The sequence below is a fragment of the Anomalospiza imberbis genome, chromosome 1, assembly GCF_031753505.1.
Source record: "Anomalospiza imberbis isolate Cuckoo-Finch-1a 21T00152 chromosome 1, ASM3175350v1, whole genome shotgun sequence".
NCBI classification, from domain to species: domain Eukaryota; kingdom Metazoa; phylum Chordata; class Aves; order Passeriformes; family Viduidae; genus Anomalospiza; species Anomalospiza imberbis.
Window position 1 is genome coordinate 91,942,763 of NC_089681.1, and position 23,973 is coordinate 91,966,735.

The 23,973-nt window shown below is 36.1% G+C and overlaps 1 protein-coding gene across 3 annotated transcripts in view; it reads left to right on the forward strand.

Moving 5' to 3' along the window:
• CDKAL1 (CDK5 regulatory subunit associated protein 1 like 1) overlaps positions 1-23,973 on the forward strand; it is a 386,114-nt gene that overhangs the window by 239,719 nt on the left and 122,422 nt on the right. For all 3 annotated transcript variants that reach the window (XM_068200064.1, XM_068200067.1, XM_068200065.1), the window contains 2 exons: positions 2,151-2,317; positions 17,057-17,202. In XM_068200064.1, coding sequence (XP_068056165.1) covers positions 2,151-2,317; positions 17,057-17,202 — 313 coding nt within the window. The remainder of the gene's footprint in view (positions 1-2,150; positions 2,318-17,056; positions 17,203-23,973) is intronic.

The window sequence follows — 23,973 nt, forward strand, 5'->3', positions numbered from 1 at the left end:
TTGGGTCTCTCAGCATGCATTATTCCCATTGCTTGTTGTTCAACACCCTGATGGGAGAGCAGATGAGACAGTTATTCCTGCTGTTGCTGATTTACTATTACAGCTGCTTCCTCCTCTTGTGATTTAATTTGAAGTTTCAGCCCACCAGGGGGCTAATGGTCCCCACCTATGCAGCTTTAAAAGCTCACTGTTGTTTTCCACCGGAATGTTATTTCCATTCCGAGCCAGTGATTTATTTTTTTTTCCCTTAGTGTTCATCTGGTAACTGTGAGGCAGTATTCCATTAGCCATTTTCATGAAAAAAAGAAAAAGGAAATCCAACCCAAACCCCATGCATCTCTTTAGATTGAAAGCTTGCAAATGAGAGTTACTCTGCTACAGTAGAAACTCAGCAAATCAATAAGTTTTGTAGTGTTCTTATGGCTATTGGAGACATGTATAAAGAAACCCAAACTAAAAAAAAAACGGGACCTTATCAATCATTTAGATTCCTTACATTTCTCTTCTTTTTTAACATACCGCCTATGAAATTCACTTCTTTTTTCATGTGTTTCAGGAAAATGTAGGGCAGGCAGCAAACCCAAGAGTATGTTTCATGGTGGGTACTGCCTGTGGTGAGATGAATTCCAAAAACATTAGCAAGTACACTGAAATCCACAGTGTAATTGTGTCCTGCAGGCAGATTCCCGCTTAGGGAGCTCAGTTTGAGTGTGACTACAAACTTGTGACTGCAAATGGTCGACCAAAGAGCACTTAGTACTTCAGGAATGCTTTACACCAGACTTCTCTCAAGATAAAAATTGTACATCTCCCTCACTCACCTATTCTTGAAGCAAAACTTAAGAAGTAAGAAGCTTTCCAGTTAACCTTAAATTTTTAAGCATTTTTCATTCTAAGTAATAAATTACCTTGAAAACATTTCTGTGCCAACAGGATTAACTTTGATGCACTGCATGGCTTGCTCTCTGCCGTTGTTGTTACAGTGTGAATTTAAGAGTAGCAGTCTTGAATTTACATTTTGTAAAACATTTGGTTTTCTAGGTTTATTGCTTTTTATGTGATTAAAGTCGGTGCATGTGCTTAAGTTTTCCTCATTTGACTATAAATTTGTAACATAAACATTATATGTTTTCTGAAACATTCTCTGCTGGTCCAAAGTGTGCTTTGATGAATTATGCACCTTCTAGTGTTTGATTATTTCTTTTACCAGTACATGATTGGTTTTAGAAGTTTAGCTCTTCACTGAGTTAATGGTATCTTATCTTGCTGTGAATCACAAGTGTTTTCTTCACAGACACCCTGTTTTCGATAGTTTATTTCTTGCTTTGAGGTAGTAAGGAAGGGTAGAGGGATTGCATTGTAAAAAGGTTGAAAGCTGGACAGGCTGGCAGAAGTGGCTGTGTGAAACCTCAGTGCTTTTAACTATTATTAAAGGGTGGTGCAATCTTTCTCTCTTTGGGTAGGAAGATATTATTACCAAATATCAGTGTTCAAGGTTGCTATTTACAATATAAATCAGATGCATTACTTCCTAAGGTTCTGATTGATGGAAAATGAAGCATTAACTGCCAGGAAACAGGTATTATCACTCGGTCGTGCAGTGGTCACTAACCTTTTCAATACAACCTTAATATTGCATTGCTAATTGTATAATTTAAAGAATACAAGATTTTAATAGTTACTTCAGGAGGAATGTTTATCACAGTGCTTTACAGCTGGTTTTGCTCAGTGGAAGCTTACCAGTTAATAAGCTAACTACTGTAATAACCTTTAGTGCAAACTCTGCTTGGGTGATGTCTCTTGTGGTGTTTAATGAATTAGGCTCAAAAAATAAAACAGAGTATTAAACTTGTCTGACTTGCTGTAGAGGCAGCACAGAATTAGTCATTGGCTGTGAATGTTAATCACTCCACAGCAATGATAATTTACAGCATTGTTGTAGCACTCTTGTGCTCATAAAATGAACTTAATAACCCACTGCTACCCATGGGATAAGCCTTCCTTCTCCTTTCCTCCCCTTTGCAATTGAATACCCAGTCTGGCTGCCTAATAGCCATGTGAAATACTGCATTTAAAAGAGTGAGCAGCTGTATGATAAAATAAACAGCTCTAAAACAGATTTGTTAATTATCTCTTTCTTTTATTCACAGAGGGTGTTTGTGAGATATGGCTGACCAGTGAAGACACAGGAGCTTATGGCAGAGACATTGGCACAGACCTCCCCAAGCTTCTGTGGAAGCTGGTTGAAGTTATTCCTGAGGGAGCTATGCTGAGGCTTGGCATGACAAACCCTCCCTATATTTTAGAGCATCTGGAGGTAAGGAAGAAAAGGAACAATTTATATGCTGACATGGACATTCATTGAGTGGGTCAGCATGGAACCTTGTGTGAAATGTCTTTCATTTTAAGCAGTAGCTTAAAAACATAATAGACTTAAAATACATTTACAACATTAGACTAAGAGTGTAAAGCCGTGTGCCTGACACAGCAAGTTATTGAGATAATGAGATCTTCAAGTAATTTTGGAATTATAATATTACTGAGATCTCTGACATGTAGGACTTTATTGTAGTGATGTTCATTTGTGTGTATATCTAGTGTTTCCAAGAACTAAAGGAAATGTCATTTGCAAGTGATGGACTATGGGATTGACTTTTTCTTCCTGCTGCACCTCAGACAAATATTTCCAGAAACACTATATGGTGGTCTCACTCAGTGATGCATTCATTGTCGTATTTTTAGCATGGTTAGAACTTGCATGATAAGAAATAGAAATGTAAGTGTATATCTGTGTTTAAAATAAATGTAACAAAGCAATTCAATGAAATGAGAAGTATATAACTTTGTATATTACTTTGAATTTGAAAGAGTAGCTTATTCATGCAGAGGGGGAACTGAGTTTCTTCTGAAAGCTAGATTGGTTTTGATGGATTCTGTCACCAAATGAATTTATTGAAATTCCTAGAAACTGTCCACAGAATGAACATAACTGTAAAGAGGAGGAAAAAAGGAGGGAAGGATGTAGTTGAAAGTAAATTTTGTAACCATGTGCATGTTTAATACCCAGGTAAGTAGCTGGTATCCATGCTGCTTTCCCAAATATAATATAACATTAATAGTTCCACTTGTATTTTCTTAAGATGTCAAGGACAGTATTTTCTCATCAGAGTGTTATAACTGCAGCTTTGCCTGTTGTTGAAGCATGTGGGCCAGAGGAATCTCATCTTGGTAGGAATAAGCAGGTTTTCACTTGACCAGCTAAAGAATTTGAACTGCATAAAGTTGCAAGAAAATTCCTGGGTTGTTATTTTATTCTTTGGTTTAGCATACACTTCACTAAGAGAGAGTTTTAACTCAGCACACTGAATAGGAGCCTTTAGGAAGCCGTGTGATAGTGTTTTTGAGAATTTGCATTGTGTCTGGAACTCTTATATCTGCCACAAGCTTTTCTTCTTTTTGTATTTTAACATTTTTCAGCATCTTGTACAAAAGGAAATCAAGCTTTTGGCAATTTTCACAGTTCCTTTGCTTTTATTTTTAATTCACATTATTAAAAGTGTTTTGGCTTAGGCTGCTGCATTTGTCACAGCTGGTCATTGTATGAGTGTTCTCAAAGCTTTAAAAAATAGAAAAATCAGTTGCTGTAAATAAAAAACTGCTCTGCTAAGGGGCACCCTTGATATAATCCCAGAAAAGTGGAAAGAATGTTGCTTTCCTTCAATCATAGTGAGTGTGAGCATGTCACAAATCTGTAAATTTATGATATCTAGTCTTTCTGTTTCTAAATTTTCTAGAAGGTGCTGTAGGTAGGACTTTCTTTTTTATAAGAGTCATATTTAGGGAAAATACTCTTACCTCTTTGAAAATGGATCTTTAGGTGTCATGGCAAAGGCAGAGGAATTAATACAAGCCTGTTGAAAATGTGTGTTTTGAATGTTGCTGGGCAGAACATATGTTTGTGTGCAGCAGCCTTGTTGTGCAGTAGCAACATCTGCTGTTGCTCATCCTCTTCAGAGTTCCATACAGTTTCCAATTTATATAATTTTTCTAAGAATTATTTAATTACATTTTCGTGTTTCACGTGTGACCAAGAATTTCTGATCTTGAAATTTTGTGACATCATTTTGCTGATTTGTCAAACTAAATTATTGAAATTTTTTTTTTTTTTTTTTGCTTTCTGCAATTCTACTTAGTCTCCTCTTCTGAGCTTACCAGACTTTTCTCTGAAGGATCACTGGGGAATGTAAGCAGCCTCCTGTATACGTTTTCACCAAACAAAATAAGCTTTTTGTGGGCAACATGCTTTTAACTTTCCAATTGAGGAAAGGGTAAAACTGTAATTTGTTTAAAAAACCAAAATTAAGTGAGAAGCTGATTGACCCTCATGTCAGTTGATGAGGATAAAATCCAGATGTAGATCTCTCATCTCCTAAGATATGAAGATGTATTATGCATTGCAAACATCTTTCATTAATTGTTTTAAAAGCATTAAAAAAATTTATTTTAAAATGTTATTAATGGATTGATTTTATGAATTGATTTTTAAACTGCATTTTATTAATTGTTTTTTTTAGAAGTCGTCTTTCTATTTATGATGTTGTTTGGCTTTCTGTGAAAGAAATTTACCTGAGAAAATGTACTAATCTTGTGTCACTTTTTGTATGCAATACAAAGGACAAAGTCATTCCAAGCATGTCTCTTTTTTAAAAGCCAGACATTTCTGGCATACAATTGTACGCATGCAATTGCTCGGCAGGGGTTTGTTTCACTTTCAAAATGATGTGTGGCATAGAGCAACAGTAGTCTTCTAAATGTAGAAATTAATTGTGAGACCTGGACAGATCTTCTCTAGAGACTCAGCCTAAAAGCAAAAATTTGGATTTGTTCACTTTTCTTCCATATTTGTTGGAGCTTACCTGCAGATGGGAATGTTTCATTTGCCTCAGTGTCTAGGAATCAGTTTCATATTTTCCACTAACTGGTAGCCAACAGCTCTGCTGTTCCACTGATGGAGGCCAGCACAAGGCGGGGGAGGAAGAGGAGGAGGAAGAGGAAGAGGAGGAGGAGGAGGAAGAAGAAAACTTCTCTTGGGACAGGAGTGGTGAAATTAGAGCAGAAGAGGGGGGGACAAAGGAAAGCTGTGAGCACTTGTAATGGGCATTAAGACTCTTACACTGGAAGGCTTGGTAGATCTGGGGGCCTGGGCCAGTGGCCATTTGAACTCAGGTTTGTTTCAGGTAGGGAATCAGTTTAAGTTTCCATATGATTTAAAATAGCATAGCCAGTGCCTTCAGGTACTGCTGTCAGATAAATGTCATTCTGTACTTGAAGATGTTTGTCATTTCAGAGGATACTGTTAATCTCGTGAAAATCCTTACTGTGCTTGTGTTGTGTGGTCTGACAATTTAGTACTTCAGTTTTTTTATTCAGTGAATATGGTGGTAGTAGTGCCTGTGTAGCATGAATAGTCTTGGGATGAGAAGCAAACACATGTTTTCAAATTATAAATTCTGCATTCACTTGGGCATTCTTGTCTAAAGAGAAAGATATATATGGAACCATGCAATGTTTTATAGTCATGCAAAATATTTGCGCTTTTTGGCATGCTGGATACTAACCTGTGTCATTACAAAAAGAGCCTTTATCATAATTATTCAGGGTATAATCTAAAGTACTAGATTTTTTTATCTGCTGTTTTCTTTAGCCACAGATGATGTCTGTGCTTACATTAGTGCATAGTATGAAGTATTAAGAGCAGATGAGGAAAACACAGAATTTGGTAGTGAAGCCACTATATCTAAATTTATCTGCGTTTTGGAGTCTTTATTTCAAAATAAATGTAATTCTATTAATTAAACTTTCCCATTACCTGTGATCCAAAACTGTTTCAAAGACATACCATTAGTTTGAATCCTGCTGTTTCACCCATGAGGATGGAGTACATTCACATTGAACCTGGAGTATGGCTACTGCTCTGATTTCCTTGGAAGCTAATTTAGTTTGTCTACTACAAAGTTCACCCTAGACTGAATGAACCAATGGCTGTGAAGGGAGCATGGGAAACTGCATTTTAAAATTTCACTGTTGCTTTCAGTGGGCATGTCAAAGTGAACACAGCACTGGCAGGACTTCTCCAGTGTGAGGTTTGTTGTTATGACAGAGAGAATTATTTGATGTGTTCAAAGAAACTGAAGGACCAGAGACTCAAATTCTTGGTCGTGGTACTAAGATTGAGAAAAGAGTTGGAGTTTGGTTGACCTGCAGGAGACATCCTTAGTTTTCCTCTCAGAGAAAACCTGGCCAAGCAATGGAGGTAGTATTGCATTTTCCAAAGTGCTCTCATAGTCTTAGAAGCCTGTTTGAATGGATACACCATGAAGCATATAGCTTCTTATTCCAAGGTTGATCTCAAACTGAGATTTTGAGACACACCCTTACCCAGTGTCTGTCCTATCTTAAAATGTTGATGCAACATGGCGTTGAGGAAAACTTGGTATTTTATCTACATGGAAGAAGATTTTAATAAACAGACATGGACTATGGTCAGGAAAAAATAATTTGCCCCAGATTTTTTTTTTTTGTTTTGTTTTATATAATGTGAAGGAGATGGTTAGTGTTAGAATACATTATATAGTCCTAGAAAAACCTGCAAGGAGTGTATGTGTGTGTGGTTACCCTGTGTGTTCTTGTCCATATGTCTTTGCACAGAGCTACTGCTCTAGTTACACACACTGCCAGATGTCAAAGATCTTATCACTCCATAGTATCAACATGTAGCAAAAGTACATAAGGAATACACCTTGCTTTAGAGGTAACATTTTTTCCCTTGTCTGAAGCTACTCGCTCTTGCTCTGGTGAGACAGTGTTTAACGTCCACTTTCAGCAACTGATGGAGAGGGAGGGCTGGGAAAAATCAATTAAAGCAATTTTAGCAGATAAACGATGAATGGGAATTAGTCTGAAAAGTAAAAAATAAGGTGCAATGTATAGCAGCTTGAAATTAATGTTCATGGCATAGTGTTAGGTACTGATTTTGCCTTGACTGTATTTCACTTTTCCTTGGGTTGAAACTTAATTTTCTTTTTAAGTATCCAGGGCTCTTTCCAAATCACAAGGGACTCTAGATCATCCAGACTGTAAAAGGGCAGGGACTCACATCTCAGCCTTAGCTCGCCTCCTTTGTGGATTTAACATAATCCCATAGTTGTCTGGGATTTTAGTTCGGCACTTTCTGTGAGTGATGGGATGCTTCCAAATCTGTATAAAGGAGGCAGTTCACACCTGCCATTCCCGTAAGTGCTTAATTTCACATGACTAGATGAGTAGTCGTCTTTGTCACCTGTCAAAATGAGTCTGTCTCAAACCATACTATATGCCATCTGTGGGCTGTGTCTCTGTTATTAATTCAGGACATTTGAGTGATACACCAGCCATTGAGATGGAGTCTGCATGGCAGCAGAGCCTTTAAATGCAGAAGGTGTGCCAAGTGTACCACGAGTTGCAGTAGTATTTCTTTGCTCTTTTGCTTTGATTTTTCGTGTCAGCTTGGTGTTTATGTTTCTTAACCTCACTGAAGCTGATACCCTACAGATGGCTTCCTCAAACGTGCCCTGACACAGCACAGAGGAAATTGTTACAGTATTGCAGTAAAATTACTAATTCACTTTTCATTTTTCTCTGTTGTCTTTTTTTTCCTGTGAGTGCACCAAGCATTTTTGAGCATTGTACATAAGCTCAAGTTTTGAATTACCTCGAGTGTAAGCTATTTGAAATGCATTTAAAAAGGGAATAATATGCACACATTTCTCAATGGCAAATAAAAGGGCAGCATAATTTCAGGAATTAAAAGGACTTTAGGGCATGTATTTGCTTTGTTTCTAGTATTATTTTTTGTCATTTTCATAGACTGCTGCTTTTGAAAGTGCCAATTAAAATCTGTTGATTTCACCAGAAAAAATGAAAACTGCAGCATACATTTAAATAAATGAATAGTTAAGCCCCTGACTTCTTATTACTGTGAGTTTTGTAGTGTTTTTTACTCAGTGGACCATGCAACTTTTTCTTGCTGTAATTACAAAATTGTCTCTATGAAAACTGTGTCTGTTTTCCTAGCAGTATAATTGAAAGGAACCTCAGATACTAAAGGGAGGTGGATGGGGCAATTGCCTCCCTCCTCCTGAAAAAAAAAAAAGGTGAGGTAGGAAGGGATGTTTACTATTTCCTTTGGTATTACGTTAAATGCTTGTTTGTCCTATGGAAGCTGTATGTGCATCTTTGCTTACTCTCTGTATTCCTGCTTTTTTTTTTTTTTTTTTTTTTTTTAGTACTAAATTAATCTGTCTTTCCTGTTCTTCCTCTCAAATCATACTTTGTCTTTGGGGTTCTCAAATATAGCACATTTCCTTTAAATCACTCCTTAAAACATAGTGTCATGGGAACATGAGCTCACCCCAGAGTCAATGTACTTTTTTATACTATGGAGTTGGGAAATGGATGAATCTCTGCTGTGCTTTGGGATATATTTTTGTCATGCCATTTTCTCTAATCTAGAATTTTAACATCTCATACATAGCAGATCCTAACGTCTGCAAATGCTTGGTGACATGTTAGTTTCCAGCTGGTAGAATATGATTTGGCTTAATAAATGTCAAAATAAGAACCCATTTTACTCTTCTGAAGCTTTTATGCTGTATTTGTGAATATTGGGTTCTCTCAAAAACCTTAGCAAATTTGGAGCTTTGAACAATAAAGGTTTCCTTCCTGACAACATGGAAGGAATTATTTGTGTTGTTGGGAATGAAGCTCATGTTCTTTATAACACTAGTTGAAAAAATGCTTTGAGATACATAAAAACTGGTTTTATTTATGCACAAAATTCAGTTTTCCATCACGACAGAATATTTTATACATGCATCTAGTGCTCTTCTATATTTAATAATCTGTGAATAAAAACTGGTATTGCAAAAAGGGGTTAACGTTAAGTAGCACACTGCTTGACCAGTTAAATCTGTGCATATTAGTTGTACCTTAATTATGATTTGTTCATATTTTGATCTTGCTTGTTAGACTGCCTGAAAATGAAGAGTATTTAAATGCAGACAGATCCACACTCAATCTTGTGCTGGGTGTCAGTCTGTCTGTCAATTACTTACAATACTGTCTCATCCCAGCAGTCCTTTGGAGCTGGAGCTTACTTCTGGTGAATTACTAGCAGAAAATAAAAATCACCAGTAATTGAGCAGTATGTTCAAAGAATGGGAAACGCATATATGGGATACTGCATTAATGCTAAATAAAAGTAGGATTTTTATCAGTTGCCATGCACTTCAAGGCATTGAGGTAGAAGCTATTGTCAAATGTAGAGCTTGCATAACAAACTGTGCCATCTTCTTTTAATATTTCTGCCTTCATTGTTAAACAAATAGCATCTCACTTTCCTAGTTATTTATATTATAATAAGTAAAGTTCTATCAAGTACTCTCCATGCTGTTTCAAAAGCTACTGTTTAGTTTAGATTCATAAACCCTTTTGTTTTCTTTGATAGATGAGCTGTCACATTCCCTGTGCTTTGCAGCATCATCTACATAATCTTCAGTAAGACTGCTTGCTTCGTTAGGCTTTGGCATTTATTTAAAAAAAATGGTTGATTTTCTTGAGGTGAAGATTTTCTTTAAAAATGAGAAAAGAAAATGCATTGTGTTTTAGAAACTTCAATAAAACTGCACAGTAATATTTGCTTTGTGTTGTACCACTGTTAATCAAGGAAAAGATGTAAAATCTCTTCATTTTTGAATTCAATTGGTTTAGTTCTGTTAAATGTGCAAGGGTTACTGAAAAATGTAAATTCTGTAATATAAATCTTGTCATTATGGTTTGGAATATTTTTATTCTATTTTACTATGAAATTTAGGTCAGCTCACAAAAGAAAGTGATAGTATTTGCCTAAAGGTTTAAGTTTTGACTAAAACTTTCCACTATTTTCCTTCCACTGGAACCTGCTAAAGCAGTTGTTATTTTAGATATCGTTATTTTAGATATCGCTTGTTTGAAATGAAGGGAAACAATAGAGAGGCTCCCTGGCACTGCCCTGTCTTGGTACAGATGAGCTCTGGAGGGGCGTGCAATTCATTCTATGTCTTCCTTCTGAGAAGAAACCATCAATTCTTTTCTATCCTGTGGGATTCTCATTTTTGAGCTGGAGAACAAATTCATAGTATGGATGAAACTAGCAATTAATTTCATTCATTCAGCTTTCTGAAGACAAAAAGGTAGCGTGACAATCCTACTTGCCTATTGTGTGTGTTTCTCTATGCTTTAATTAATTTTCAAGGTTTTATTAGCATAACGTATGATTGAGACAGAGAGTTATTTAAAGTAGCAGTGTGCTGTTGCAATAAAACACCTTTTTAGGGACCTTCCCAATAGGTGTTTCTAATACATATTGAAAAAAGGAGTATTAATTTACTTCTGGAAAAAAATATTTCATTTGAGGAGTGGTTAATGATGAGAAATTAGAGAGGACCATAGAGAAAATTTAAAAAAAGAGTGTATTTTTCTTGCATGTCAGAATTAATAATTTCACAAGTAATTAGTATTAGCTCTTTGGTTGGCTGGTTTGAAGTCATTAAACCATTGCTCTAACCATTAATGAAATGTACACTTTACCTTAAAGTGAATCAATTTTTGGTACTGGACAAACAGCACTCTGAAGCTCTACAAAGGCTCTTTAGGATTGTAATGATGGTGGCTGCAGCAGCAACAATAACAGTTCTCATCTTCGACAGCACTGAACCATTTTCCTGCGTGGTGCACAGAAATTAGTGTGGTATTAATGCTGAAGGTGTCACTGAATCAACTCTGTTTTGGGGATGTGGAGACTCAGATGTACTTGGGCTCATGGCTCATCACAGGCTGAGTAATAAGCAGTCCTCCCAAAGGAGATGCTGATGCTTAACATTTTACCCAATGTAAAGTCAGACTGCTTTAATATTGGAAGCAAATTGTGTTAGGGATGCCAGCTTGCTTATTGTGAAGAACTTCAGGAACCAAGGTTTAAGATATCTGTACTGGGAGTTACTAGTTTTGTCAGAAAATGTGAATAAATGGTACTGTGCAAGAGGTTTCTTTTTATCCTTGGATATAACATGTATAATCTTGTAAAGAACCATATCTACCTGTTAACAGAAAAGGAGAGTTCTTGATATTTTTGTGTTTACAAATCAGGTACCTAGCATATTTGGTGTTGTGTGTTTCCTTTCTGCACTGACTCATGGGAAGAGATGTGACAAACTTCAGCTGAAGCTTTGGACTGTGAAATACAGTTATTGTATTGTGACATTATCTGAATATCACTTCTTGTGCAGGAACTTGAGTTAGCTTGTGCTCTTATTTAATAAAGGAAGATGTGGCAGGCTCTTCAAGGCATATTAGGTGGTTTCGGTATGGCATGGTTTGCCATGTTTTTTTTAATAGAGGCTTAATATATATTAAGCTGTGAGGGAGGAAAAAGTTGCTTAGTTAGCTATGTTTTGTCTGTTTTCTGAGGCTAGAAGCAGTAGAGAGATCCCACACCTAGTAGAACAGCTGGGAGCAGCTAGGGCTGGGCATGTGACTCTCACGGCTAGTTTTCCTATCAGCAAATCACAGCTTGCAGTCTGGTTTATATCCACTTCCAAGGGTGGCCTGAGCTAATACCAGTCTTCTGTTTGGTAATGTAGAAGGCATTTTTCCCATATGGCAAAACAGATTTTTGCCTTCCATCTGGCAAGCTGAAGATTTGATTTTAAGGTTCAAATTACATTGGCTAGAATTGCATGGGTTTCTAACTGCTCCAGTGTGACCTGCCTTTATATAAACCTAATGGCCAGATAAAGACCTGAGCATGTTATGTAATGTTACATGGGGTTAGGGGTTGCCACTAAGTTTGCCCATTGTGTGGCTTCAGTGCATCTCCCCCGGTTCATGCACAGATGGGGGAGAGACATTGCCTTGCAACCAGTGTCCTCAGGGACATCCCACACGTTCTTAGTTTTTTAAAGCCCCATTACTCACAGGCGGTGGGAAGTGCAGGGAGAGTTCCCTGTTCATTCGTTTTAACAAAACTGCTCTGGGCTTTCCAGACTGGATCATAACTATGTCATCATTCCCATGCCTGCATCACAAGATCACATCTGTTCCTGAGCTGAACTGCAGCAGAGGAATTTATAAAATGGGCAGCAGCCACATTTCATGCAGACTGTGCTGGTGGTAGCACCGCTCAGCTTGTGAAAGATGACAGTCAGCAGACACCCCTCATGACATACCCCAAAGTAGTATCTGCCACAAAGGGATGAAGTTTTGAGGGAGTGCCATTTTGTCATGTTTCTATATGGATGAGGATTTCTTTGGGCTTCACTGCTGGCAGAGGACAAAATCCTTTTGCTAGCAAGCAAGCTCTTCACATTATCGTGACTTGAATACAAGACAGAATTCAAACACTTGGATTTTTGCCTGCTTTAGGTAAGGGGGAAGAATTGCTGTCCGAACAGCTTGCTGGGACTGACATAAAGATGCACAGATACTGATGTTTACTGTCTCTGCAATTTTCCATGGTCGCACATGGTGTTATTGCAAACAGGACATGTGATTTTCTGGTTAGGTGGTTAAATTTGTGTATTGTAATTGCTAGGATAAAATACACTGATTAGATAAAAATCTTTCTGGTAATGTGCTTTGTGTTCTAATCTACTCAGCTGCTAAGGACTGGGAAAAATATTTCATATGTGATCAGTATCCTAAAGGATGTTTCACATACATTGATATTTTCCAAATGTAGATGATGCCTATTTTTGTAGAGTCAGGTTAAAACAAATTGTGCTACTTTTTGACCTTTTAGTTCCTACATGATATTTCATTTTTATGTAGTGCATCCCTTCATTCATAGACACATATCAGGTTCCAGGGAATGGTGAGAAAAGGCAATCAGCTGTTTCAGTTGTAATGAAAGACAGAAAGTTTCTTTCACAGTGATATAGTTTCAAAATGTTGTTCATTTATTGTTTCCATATGGAAATAAAATTCTAGATTGTTTTTCTTCTAACTGAAATATGTAATTATACCTAGTAATGCAGAGCACTTCAGAAAAAAAATAAATATATATAATTATTAAAAAACAACAGGAAACAGATGTTAAGCTTAGAATGTTAGAATGACACAGTGAAGTAAAAATATGCATTAGCCCATGATGTCCTTCAAATAGTCTTTGGGATATTAACTAATAGGTTTATTCAGTGATGAAATCTGGTATTCTGTGTGCAATCTGTAGTATGGGAAAATCTGTCAGCATTGACTAAGTATGACTGTTAAGTGCAGAGTAGTTGTAATTTAATCAAACCGATGTGGCAAAGAACTTCAATGTTATTTTGGTGGTAGGGAGGATGAAAGATAAGACTGGAACAGTCTTACCTTAAAACTACAGGTTAGAATGTGATATTTCTATCTGAACAGTGCAAAGTTTGGAAGATTGATTTATCCAGATTTCTGATGCAATCATGCAAAGCTTTTGTTTAATTCATTATTCTGTTTCCTTCTGAACAGCTCATTCAGAATTTCTGGTTATAAAAGGTAAATTTAAGACCACCAGCAGTACTTAAAAGGGAATGACAGTGAAACAGTGGGTCATCAGGTATTTCTGTCTTGCATTTGGTTTGTGTTAATAATTTGTGTTGTGCTAAATTCACAAAGTTAATCATTACAATCCTCAAGTACCTGCTGGGAAATCCGTTTATCAGTAGGACCTTTGATTCAAAGCACATGCAGTGCATTTTATGTAGCTTTAGATGCAGAAAGCAAGCAAAGAAAGGAGTTCACAGTATAAAGAGCTGTTTGCAACCTCCTCATCTCTAGGAGGAGCTTTGACTGTCCAGAACATTCCTGAATCCCATGACTACAGCAGCTAGGCTGTGTTAGTGTTCCCAGACAGACCGTGTATGTATTGTATGTGAATTTCTGATACACGTGACAAGCTATTTACTTTCTAAAGAATGCCAGTTCTTTTGATATGGAGTATCTTTCTGAACCAAAATGATGCAGTGGAATCGTCAATAATGTTTTTAAGCTTACAGCTGTAGCTTTTACTGTATGCAGGGACCTGTAGTGATAGTTGAAAAGTTCAGTTAATTAATGCCAGGCATTTTGCATCCCATTGGTACAGAACCAAAGATAATTGCTTTAAATGACAACAGTTGTGTTCTTAATATTGAAAGTTATTGACAACAGTGATCACAGAATACATATGTTTTCTTTCTTTTACATGGGGGATAACTGGAAGAAGCAATTCTGATTAGTCTTGTTTAACAATGGCTGTTGGACACCATTGCTTTAGTTCTTACAGCAAGTGCAGTCCAAAGCTCCCTCTTGGCCACATCACCCTGAAAGAGATCAACTGTGAGACCAGCAAGATTCTGCATGTTACTGTCAGATCAGCAGCTAGTGGCTTTGGGGTTGGTTGGGTGCTTTGGTTTTTTTGAATCCTCTGAGTAGAAAAACCCCTTTTAGATTTTAGAATTTAATTTTCATTCTTCATTCTTCACCATAACATTTTCATTGTTTAAGGTGAATATGAGAAATAAAACCAACATTTTCATATAACTAGAGAATTTCCACATTTATGACTTCAAAAATCAAAACTTTGTGGTAAAACACAGTAAGTTTTTTTAAAATCTAATATTTGTATCACAAAGAAACAAACAGACATAGTGAATCTCTTTGGATTTTTGTTCTATCAGATGATTCTCAGCTTTACAAAAGCTGGAATAAAATAGCAGTTTTGTATCTAGAAATTCTAATAAATGATTTATTACTTTCAAAAAGAACTCACAAACTGATCTCATATTAAAGAGTCTGTTACTCAGAAGATGCAAAATTTGAGAGGAGTGGCAAAGAATTTTTTTTCCTGTGTTGTAGGGCAAGTTATTTTTAAGAACTTAGAAACACGTTATGAAACATGATTTTCATTGGTTTCTTATATCATAAATATGTTTTTGAAAATTGAATAAATTGAATAAAGTACTTGGAACCAAGAGATAAGCAGAATAATAGACTTGTGGTCCATAGCTTAATTTTCAGCTCATATTTCCCATATTCTAGAAACGTATTTGATTACCGATAAATAGAAAAATCACAGATGACTACAAGGATGCTTCATATAAATTACATTCACAAGATTTTCTAAAGCTTAAAAAAAAAGGTTTTATGTACTTGTTCCTTACAATTTCATTTTTGAAAATATATTCTAGCTGAACATCTACAGTTATTAAGGGCATAGGTATTTATAGTTCAATTTGAATTGGACACAAAATTTGTGTGGATGTATGGTAGCCTTTTGTTCACTTTTTTTTCATGAAACCAGCTAACTCCAGCTTCCACTGAGAGCCAGGTTCAGTGCACACAGCCTTTCTGTGTATCAAATTGTGTGCCATTCTGTGTATCAGATTGAGTTTACATACCTGAGATGGAGTATCTGTTGCCTTGAATAATGTAACCGCTTCTCTTAGACATTTATGTAATAAGATCTTAGACAGAAACTTTCAAAACTTCATTCCAGAAGCGATTTGATAGAGTTTGATACACATCTGTTTGTCAGATGAAAAGTGAATATCAAGAGAGCATTTTTTCTTCTTGTTCTAAAAATCAGTGCTTTTAAAAGCCAAGTTCCTGCAAATGAAAAGGCATGAGGATGTCTGCCTTCTCTTTGAACAATCTAGGCCAACCTTGTAGAAATACAGAGAGAAAATCTAGATGCGTGACTAATATTGCTGATTAATGGTCTGGAAGAATTTGTAAATAGTTGTGGCAAGCACATTTCTCTCTGTGCACCTCAATGAAAAATCCTGAGAGAGAGAGAAATGTGCTTGCCACATATAGTTGCATCTTAAAAAGTAAATATGGCAGCAGTATGTGTTGTCAGACAGAGTATGTATGCTATCAGAGAAAACAGGAGAGATGGCCTGAGTGACCCTGACTGGAGCACAGAGAATGCACTGACAGAAGAGCAGTGCTCATTCCCAGGCCATTTCCTGAATTCCCACAGCTCAGGGAGAAAGGGAAAACCATATGTGAAGAGCTGGTTGTTCATAGAATATGGTTCTTTGTCCAAGTTCACTTATTTGTTGCAGGACAAAGATTAACAAGCAGAATGGTACCATATTGCATGCATTCTCAATGCTGGTTGGTTTCAACTTTAAAAAATACTTAAGCTGTGTTACTTGACTGTATGTCCTTAATTGGTTAAATAATAAAAATGAGAGAAATCAGACTGCCATATTCTATTCTCTGTCTCACATTCCTTCACCTCTCCTAGCCTCTGTTGGGGGGTTGGTTTGGCTTTCATTAGGAGGTTTGGTTTTGCATTTTGCTATTACCTTTCCTTTTTTTTTTTACCTTACCTTTTGCATTTGTGTAAAATGTATCACATCCTCTGTCTCTTTCCAAGCCATCACTCCAGTTTTAAGCTGTCCCCTGATTATTTCTATTTATATTATAACCAAGCACTTTCAATTTCAGTCCTTTTCTCTGAAGTAACTTAGGTAACATTTCAGACCAGTATTGGAGCATGTTTGCAAGTGATGAGGTGTACCTTAATTAGCAGCTGTCCAACTTTAGGGATGCTTCAATTATAGACATTCTCATTTTGGTATCTGAAAGTTACTTCGTTCCAACAAGAAGGCAACCAACCCTTACCATCTTCTGAAAACAGCCACTCTCTGAAATAACCAATCTTCATAATACTTTGCCTCTAAAATTTTCTTTTAATTGTGTAGTCAATACTACATGGGGAATATGATCCCTATCTCAAAGTAAATTCGATTTCATTGCTTTCTTCTTATTGTCTCCTAAAAAAATTGCTTTCAGATATTTTCACCTGTCCCCACTGTTTCATACTGGGCTGAAGCATTTTTGTATTGTTTGGGTTTTAGAAGTTTTGGGTTTTGCTGATACTTACCCCATATGTTAATCTGAGTTTTCTGTATTATTTTCATAATGCTTTAAAGCTTCTTTTTCATTTAATAACTCATAGGAAATGGCCAAGATTCTCAATCATCCAAGAGTATATGCTTTTCTGCACATACCAGTCCAGTCAGCCTCTGACAGTGTGCTCATGGACATGAAAAGAGAATACTGTGTGGCAGACTTCAAACAAGTAGTGGATTTCCTGAAAGAAAAGTAAGTCTACTAATAATTGAGAAAATGACAGTGTTGGGTTTGTTGCAATGTCAAGAACATGTGGCTGAAAACACAATTATTTGCAACTTCATAATTAAGGTATGAAAAAAATGAGATCCTTTAAGCTTTCAAATTCTTTGACTTTTCTGTAAGCCCCTTGATGTGGTTAGCCCCTATGCTTAAGCTTTTATAAGGATCTTAAATCTCTGCATGACATGCTTTTAATTTGTCAGTATATTCCTAATGTTTTTCAAAAAATGCATTCTTAAATTATTTTTATACATAAACTACTATATATAGATTGCTTGAAGTTGGAGTTACTGAAGTTGTCTTTAATGTGGCTTTTGAGCATTGCACACTTTGTGTACTAGAGATGATCCAGCTCCAGAAAATGTAAATGGCTTGGTTTTGTGTTTCTTTGTTCTCATAAGTATTTTATGTCCTATATCTTATGCAATTTTACATCAATACAGTAACACTCTAATCTTGCTTAGGGGACTGATGAGTTCTAAGTTAATTTCAAAATTATTTCCCTTAACAACAGAGCTAATTGTGAGAAATTAAAGAATGTATCTTGAATGTATTTGCTTATGCTGACACCAAAATGAAAGTCACATCTACCTTCAAAGCTTTTGTAACTACAAGTAATAATTTCATATTCAAGGAAGTATTTTCTTAGTTTTTAAAAAGTTAATAGTGACATATTTTAATGGATATTTCTGCACTGATTGTCCAAAAAACGTGTCTGGAGAATAATTTCTGACACTTGTTTGGCTACTTTCTCTGTTTCTGCTTCCTTTGCTTGTGTGCTTGTTCAGTGATTTAAGGGCAGTGACATTGTACCTTTGACTCTTACCTTGCATTAAAATACTGGTACATCAAACCAATCAAATTTTCATAATAATTTTCATAATCAGTTTTTTTGTGATAATTGAAAAATTGAAAAGTCTATCTCTGTAAAGCATGTCATCTAATAGCTTCATGGGAGTTATAATATGTAAGAAAGAAAGCCAACTGTGAAACAGATTCTGTTTTGCAAACTGAATGTGTAATTTGTAGGACATTCCTATGCATCTAGGTGAGCTGATGGAAATGGAGCTGCTTGTCTTCATACAGGTTGATTCGCATTAATTTTTCACCACAAACAATGCCCATGAATTCTTGGCACTAAATTTCATGTGACTGTGGATCAGTGTTAGTTTTTAATTAACATATGTATTGTATTCCCACGTATCTTAAGTGGAACTGTGTCAGTTTATGTCTTAGTTGACTTGAAGTTGATTCATTATTCTCTTCAATAGTTTTAGCATTGGAAGCTATTATCATAACAACTGCTGGATTTTCGATAACCTAGTATAGCTGGCACATGTTGGGGCATATGGGGATTTATTAAATCATACAGCTCTTGCACACAGCAAAGAGTGAATTACTTAATACTCAAATTTAAAACAGCTGGTCACTGAGCATACAGTAATGTATGTCATACGTCTTTTTCCAGGGCATTTTTTGTAGTGAACTTAACAAGGAACAAAACTGGTTTGATGTCTTGATTTTAAAGACTAATAAAGTTTCTTTATCCTGCTTATTAAGAAAATACAAAATTATCTAGTAGTTCCTCTTAGAAAACAGTCTCCAGATACAAGATGGAAAAATCTTTGTACCATATGGCAGCAGGATAAAGAAGCCATGCAAGGTAGAGAAAATGTTTTGGATATTTGAACATGTGTTCATCTGTGAAATGCAAGGTTTTTTCTTTGCACTTAAGAGCATAGAGTCTTTGTTTGCAGACTTTACTGTTGTGACAGCAGCCAGCTATTACATTCTCATGTAGATATTCCCATAAAGATCTCAGCACAAAATTTGCCAGAACTTAACATGGCTGCAGACAACTCCAGAACCTAGAGCCAGAATAGCTAAAATTAAATATGTGTTTAAACTACTTTAATAGCCAGAAGGGGTTATTTCTACCTCCCATTTATCAAAAAGGTAAAATAAACCAAAAGTAGAACATCCTATATCTCCTTTCTGTATTGCTGGGGCCATAAAATAATCTAGAAGCTTCCTACACAAAATGTACAAGGACCAGTAGATTCCAAATGTCACCTTTGTCTCTAGAATGTGACATCTGCTCTAATAATAACGTCACTGAAAGTTTTATTTACGCAATAATTATATAGGCTGACCAGCTGACCTGCTGCAGAAGTAAAACCACAAAATCAAAGAATGCTAATGGTTATCAGTTAAGTGTTTAATAACTTGCATTCAAACATCTAAGCACATAAAATTAAGTCCAACAAGTAAAAATGAAAGGAAAAAGGAAAAGAAACAGCCATGTCATAATTTTTGTTTTGGAGCCCCAAAGATATGCCAGCTGATTTCTGAATCTTTTTCTCAATCAGGTCAACAAAACTCTCTGGGGCTTTATTTCTTCAAGAACTAAAAAAATGCTTTTCCTTCCTCTGGAGAGCCATGAGTTACTGCAGAGGTATCTTCTTCAGAGTGGGGATTTATTTATATCTTGCTGAGCACAGAATACCTTATAGAGAGAGATCTCCAGGAGTACTCCAGACAGAGTACTCTCTATATTGAAACTCACTTTTTTAAACGAATTGAGCATTCTTGACACTCTGTGTCTGTGAAGATAGAAATGTCACATTTTTCCGCTTTTTGAGGACTCTCTGCAGGCATGAGCAATAGAAATGAACTTTGAAAATTAGTACTGATGTTCTACTGCTGGCTTTTGATATGGATCTCATTGTATTTCAGAGCCACTCTCCCCAACCACTTGACAACATTTTTGATTTTTTTATGAAAAGCAATAGCAAAATACATAGAATATAAAGCAAGAAAGGCAAATCCATTAGACTGTGAAAAACTGAAATACAGAAGGCTTCTTTTATACTTTTTTTTTTAGAAATTCCTTCTATCTTATTTGCATTTTTTTGCACAGAAATTTCAGTAAGTTCGCCTATTCAGGTAAATACTGTTGAGGAGTTGATATGCCGATCTACATATATCTGGAAATCTAATATATAGATATATACATAGAGATATAGTTCTTGAGAATTTATTTTTAACCTGTTCTAGAGAGCAACAGCATAAAGTGAGGATGTATTGATTAATATGGAGGGTGGACACAGTCTGTAGGGACTAAGCAAGGACTAGTGCCCTGGTCTATGATCTCTGAGGACTAATACAGTACTCTGCAGGCACTATTCACAAGACTGATTCCTGCATGAGTTTGCAGCTAAATATAGGACTTCTAGAAATTGCTGCAAAGTAAATTTAATCCAGAGACCAATTTAGTCTTTTATCAGCAAGTCTTCTTTTTGGTGTCATTATATCAAAATGTGAGTTGTTTTTCAAGTGATCTCAACTTTCAAGATTCAGCATAGATTATATTTCTGAAAGGTGATATTTGTAGTTGCAAAAAGAGCAAGACAGCTTTAATTATCTTGAAGTTCTGAAACTTAATCCCCTGAAATTTACTTTTGATGATAAAAGCAAACAATTGGAATATATTTGAGTTAAAGAAACCTGAGATCTGAATGTCATATTTTGTAATTGCTTGAATAATCAGCAATGTGAATATATACCCATTAAAATGTCCTTAGACTTTTAATGTGTTTTCCAAATTTGCTTTTGTTGCCCAGACTATATTCTCTCCCCTTTTTGGTTTGTGAAGTGATTCTGATGTTCATCAAAGTTTATATTTATGTCTCCTATTACTGCTGCTTGATAAGAGACACGTAAACCCAAAATCTAGACAAACAGAAAAGTAGGGAAATTTAGAGCTAGACTGAAACACTATACCTTTCTCTTTTGGAGAACAGTGTAATTCTGAGGAAAAGATGGGTTTGCCTCCCACTTTGTTTTTGTTTGTGTTCTGAGATAGGAGCATAACATTAATTGTGGGTGGCTGCTGCTGTTCATTTGAGACTGTGTCATAATTCAGACTGGCAACATTGGAGCTTTCCAGTATTATCAGAAAGCAAACAAACTTGGTCTGCCGGCAGAGAAGCCACAGCTCTGTCAGACTGAAAGTTCTGGGATTTCTTTTCACTGGTTCTCCCTTTTCCATTAAAATCACACCTACTCAAAAGCCCCTTTGAGCCTCCATTACTTTTAGTTGTAATCAAACTTTGATTTTTCAGCATAGTTAGATACATAATTACTGCAGTTGGAACAAGGCAGTAAAGGACCTTAAAGTATGTGTGCAGTGAAAAATAAATCACAAACTTGGAAGGAAATTTTTCACTCAAGTGCAAACTGAATACCTAATTGCCCAGCAGTTACGGACACATGCCTGATGTCCCAGGAAACTAGAGATATTGTCCGAATTTAGAGAAGGTGTCACACAGTTCTTTTGGGACAGCTGGCTTCAGCGAGGCTCCCTACTTCCCTGACATTTACTGAAAGTAGAATTGGAGGACCATGAAAAGAGTAATTTTAAAATAACCATTTACTCTTTTTATATGCCTTTTTCTACTCACTTTCAAAATGCAGGTAATTATGAAGTAGACTATATCAGCTCCCTCACTTTTTTACAATGTGAATGTGTTTCATTTTTTTTCTCAAAATGCACTTCTGTTTCTCAGAGAGAGACATTGTTGAGCTCATTTTGCAGACGTGCAAATCGTGTCCCTAAAAACCTTGACAAGGCTTTCAGATTTGGGCTTTTTTTAATGGGTTTTAGCACATCTGTTCTGTCAGTCTGACTACTGCAAATGCAAATGTCATCTGTTTAAAATCCTTATTACATTCTCTGCTAAGAAATTGCTGAGTGTATTTGGTACTTATCTGTAATTTTATACCTCAGTCTCTAGACTCTTCTCTCTACTCTGTCTTTTGTCTGCTCTTGGAGTCTGAACTAATAACTTTACCAAATGTGTCTCTTTTATTTTTCTTATGTTTTAAATTAATTGAGTGCCTCTAAAAAGTATTGAATTAGCACCAAAAGCTAGAATGTGGGTGTTTTTATCACGCAGTACAAAGGTATATTCAAGTTTGTGTCTAGACTTGACCCTCGTGCTTCATGGTGTAGCTTTTGATGGACAAACTCCTTTTTATCACAGGATTAGTTGTCTTTAATTGTCTTGAAATTTAAATTTGGACTTTGCTGGGTCTATAACCCTCCCTGCCCTGTATTTGATTCACAAGATCTTGGAAAGAGGTGTAAGTAGGCGAGGTGTTTCAAAGGTGCTGAACACTTGCAGATCCATTAATTTCATGACGATATTATGAACATCAGCATTCATCAACCTGCATTTCAAAAGTATGTTTTTCTTTAGAACTGACTGTGGAGAGACAAGCATTAGGTATTTCAGGACAGCTTTTTTTTTTTTTTTTTTTTACTAACTAATTGTAAGATGACTTTAACCAAGCTAAATGTTGTTTTAGGAGGGCAGTCTTTTCATTTTGGCCTGTACAAGCACTTTACCCTTTTCTCAGCTAATGCTACTGCACCCTTACTTTTTAGCAAGTAGATATACTTTTCCTAGAGAGGGAATGGAAGGCAGAAAGGCAATATCTGCACCTTTTTAATCTTTGTCTTCACTGTTCTAAAAATTATAATTCAAGTTTCAGTTAGTTCATGGAGAGATCGCTTTACTGCCATGGTTTATAGGATTAGATCTTTTTCCACTTTATAAAATTCTAGTCACTGTTTGTTAGCCATAGTCTTTCATGCCAAATGCATCAAGAATATTGGAGTTTTCTGGGCTGTTTGCTCTCAGTTATCCTGTTGTTTGTGCATCTTGTCAGTTCATGTGTGAGGATGTACACATACAAATACAGAAGTCCCAAGCGAATCATGTGATGTGATGTTAACATAAAATAATTCCAAATTTGCAGACTACTTTGAAGATTAGTTGACACCAAATGTAACTTCAACCTGTTTATTTTGGGGGAAATACTGTATAGAAAACTATGATTTCCCAATTTCTATGCTCTGTAATTTTTTATATGAAGTCTCTTTGGATTCTGGAGCAATTTGGGTCTGCATACTGACCAGTTCAAGCAGGATGTGTGTGCTTATGGGTACTCCCATTTTACAGCATTTTCTTCTAAATAATAGACTTGTTTTTCTGGAGATAAGAGAAACATTATGAGAGGGTTAGTTTGGGGTTTTTCCTCCTGATTCTTCGGTTACTGTTCGACTCCCATAGAAAAAAAATGGAGGGTGAAGCCTGGGAAATAAAGTGCCCAGGATGAGCATAGCTTGCTGAGTACAGACTTGGTGGGCACACGAGGCATTTGCAGTTCAAATCCTTTGAGGTTACCACACTGCGATCTTCTGCTTTGGCCAAAATTGGGAGGAATCATTTTTTGAATGGTTGCTGAAAAGAGAAGATATGTGCCCTGATGAAATTTAAAACAATTTCCTCTGATTATTATACTCGGCTTACAAGCTGGCTTACTCTTTTTGCTAAATATAAGTAGTGAAATTGCTTAGAGTGATACTGTCTATATGCAGTTATGATTAGGCTCTCCTTTTTCTGGGCAGCCTCATCTGCAGCTTTCTTCTGTAAAATCCTAATGTTGGGAGTATTGTTAGACGATAGAGTAGAAATTAGTAAAGTTCATCCAATTCAGTTTCTTAAGTGTAGCAAGATGGTATCTTTTTTTCCTCTTTTATTTTCTGCCTGAAGGCATGTGAAAGTGTTCTTTGGAAGTAATGATATAAGATCTGTAGTAAGGATATAAGGAAGGAATGCAGTAGTGGAAATAAGTTTTAAAGCATTTAATATTTATGAATTTAAATTCTTTTCT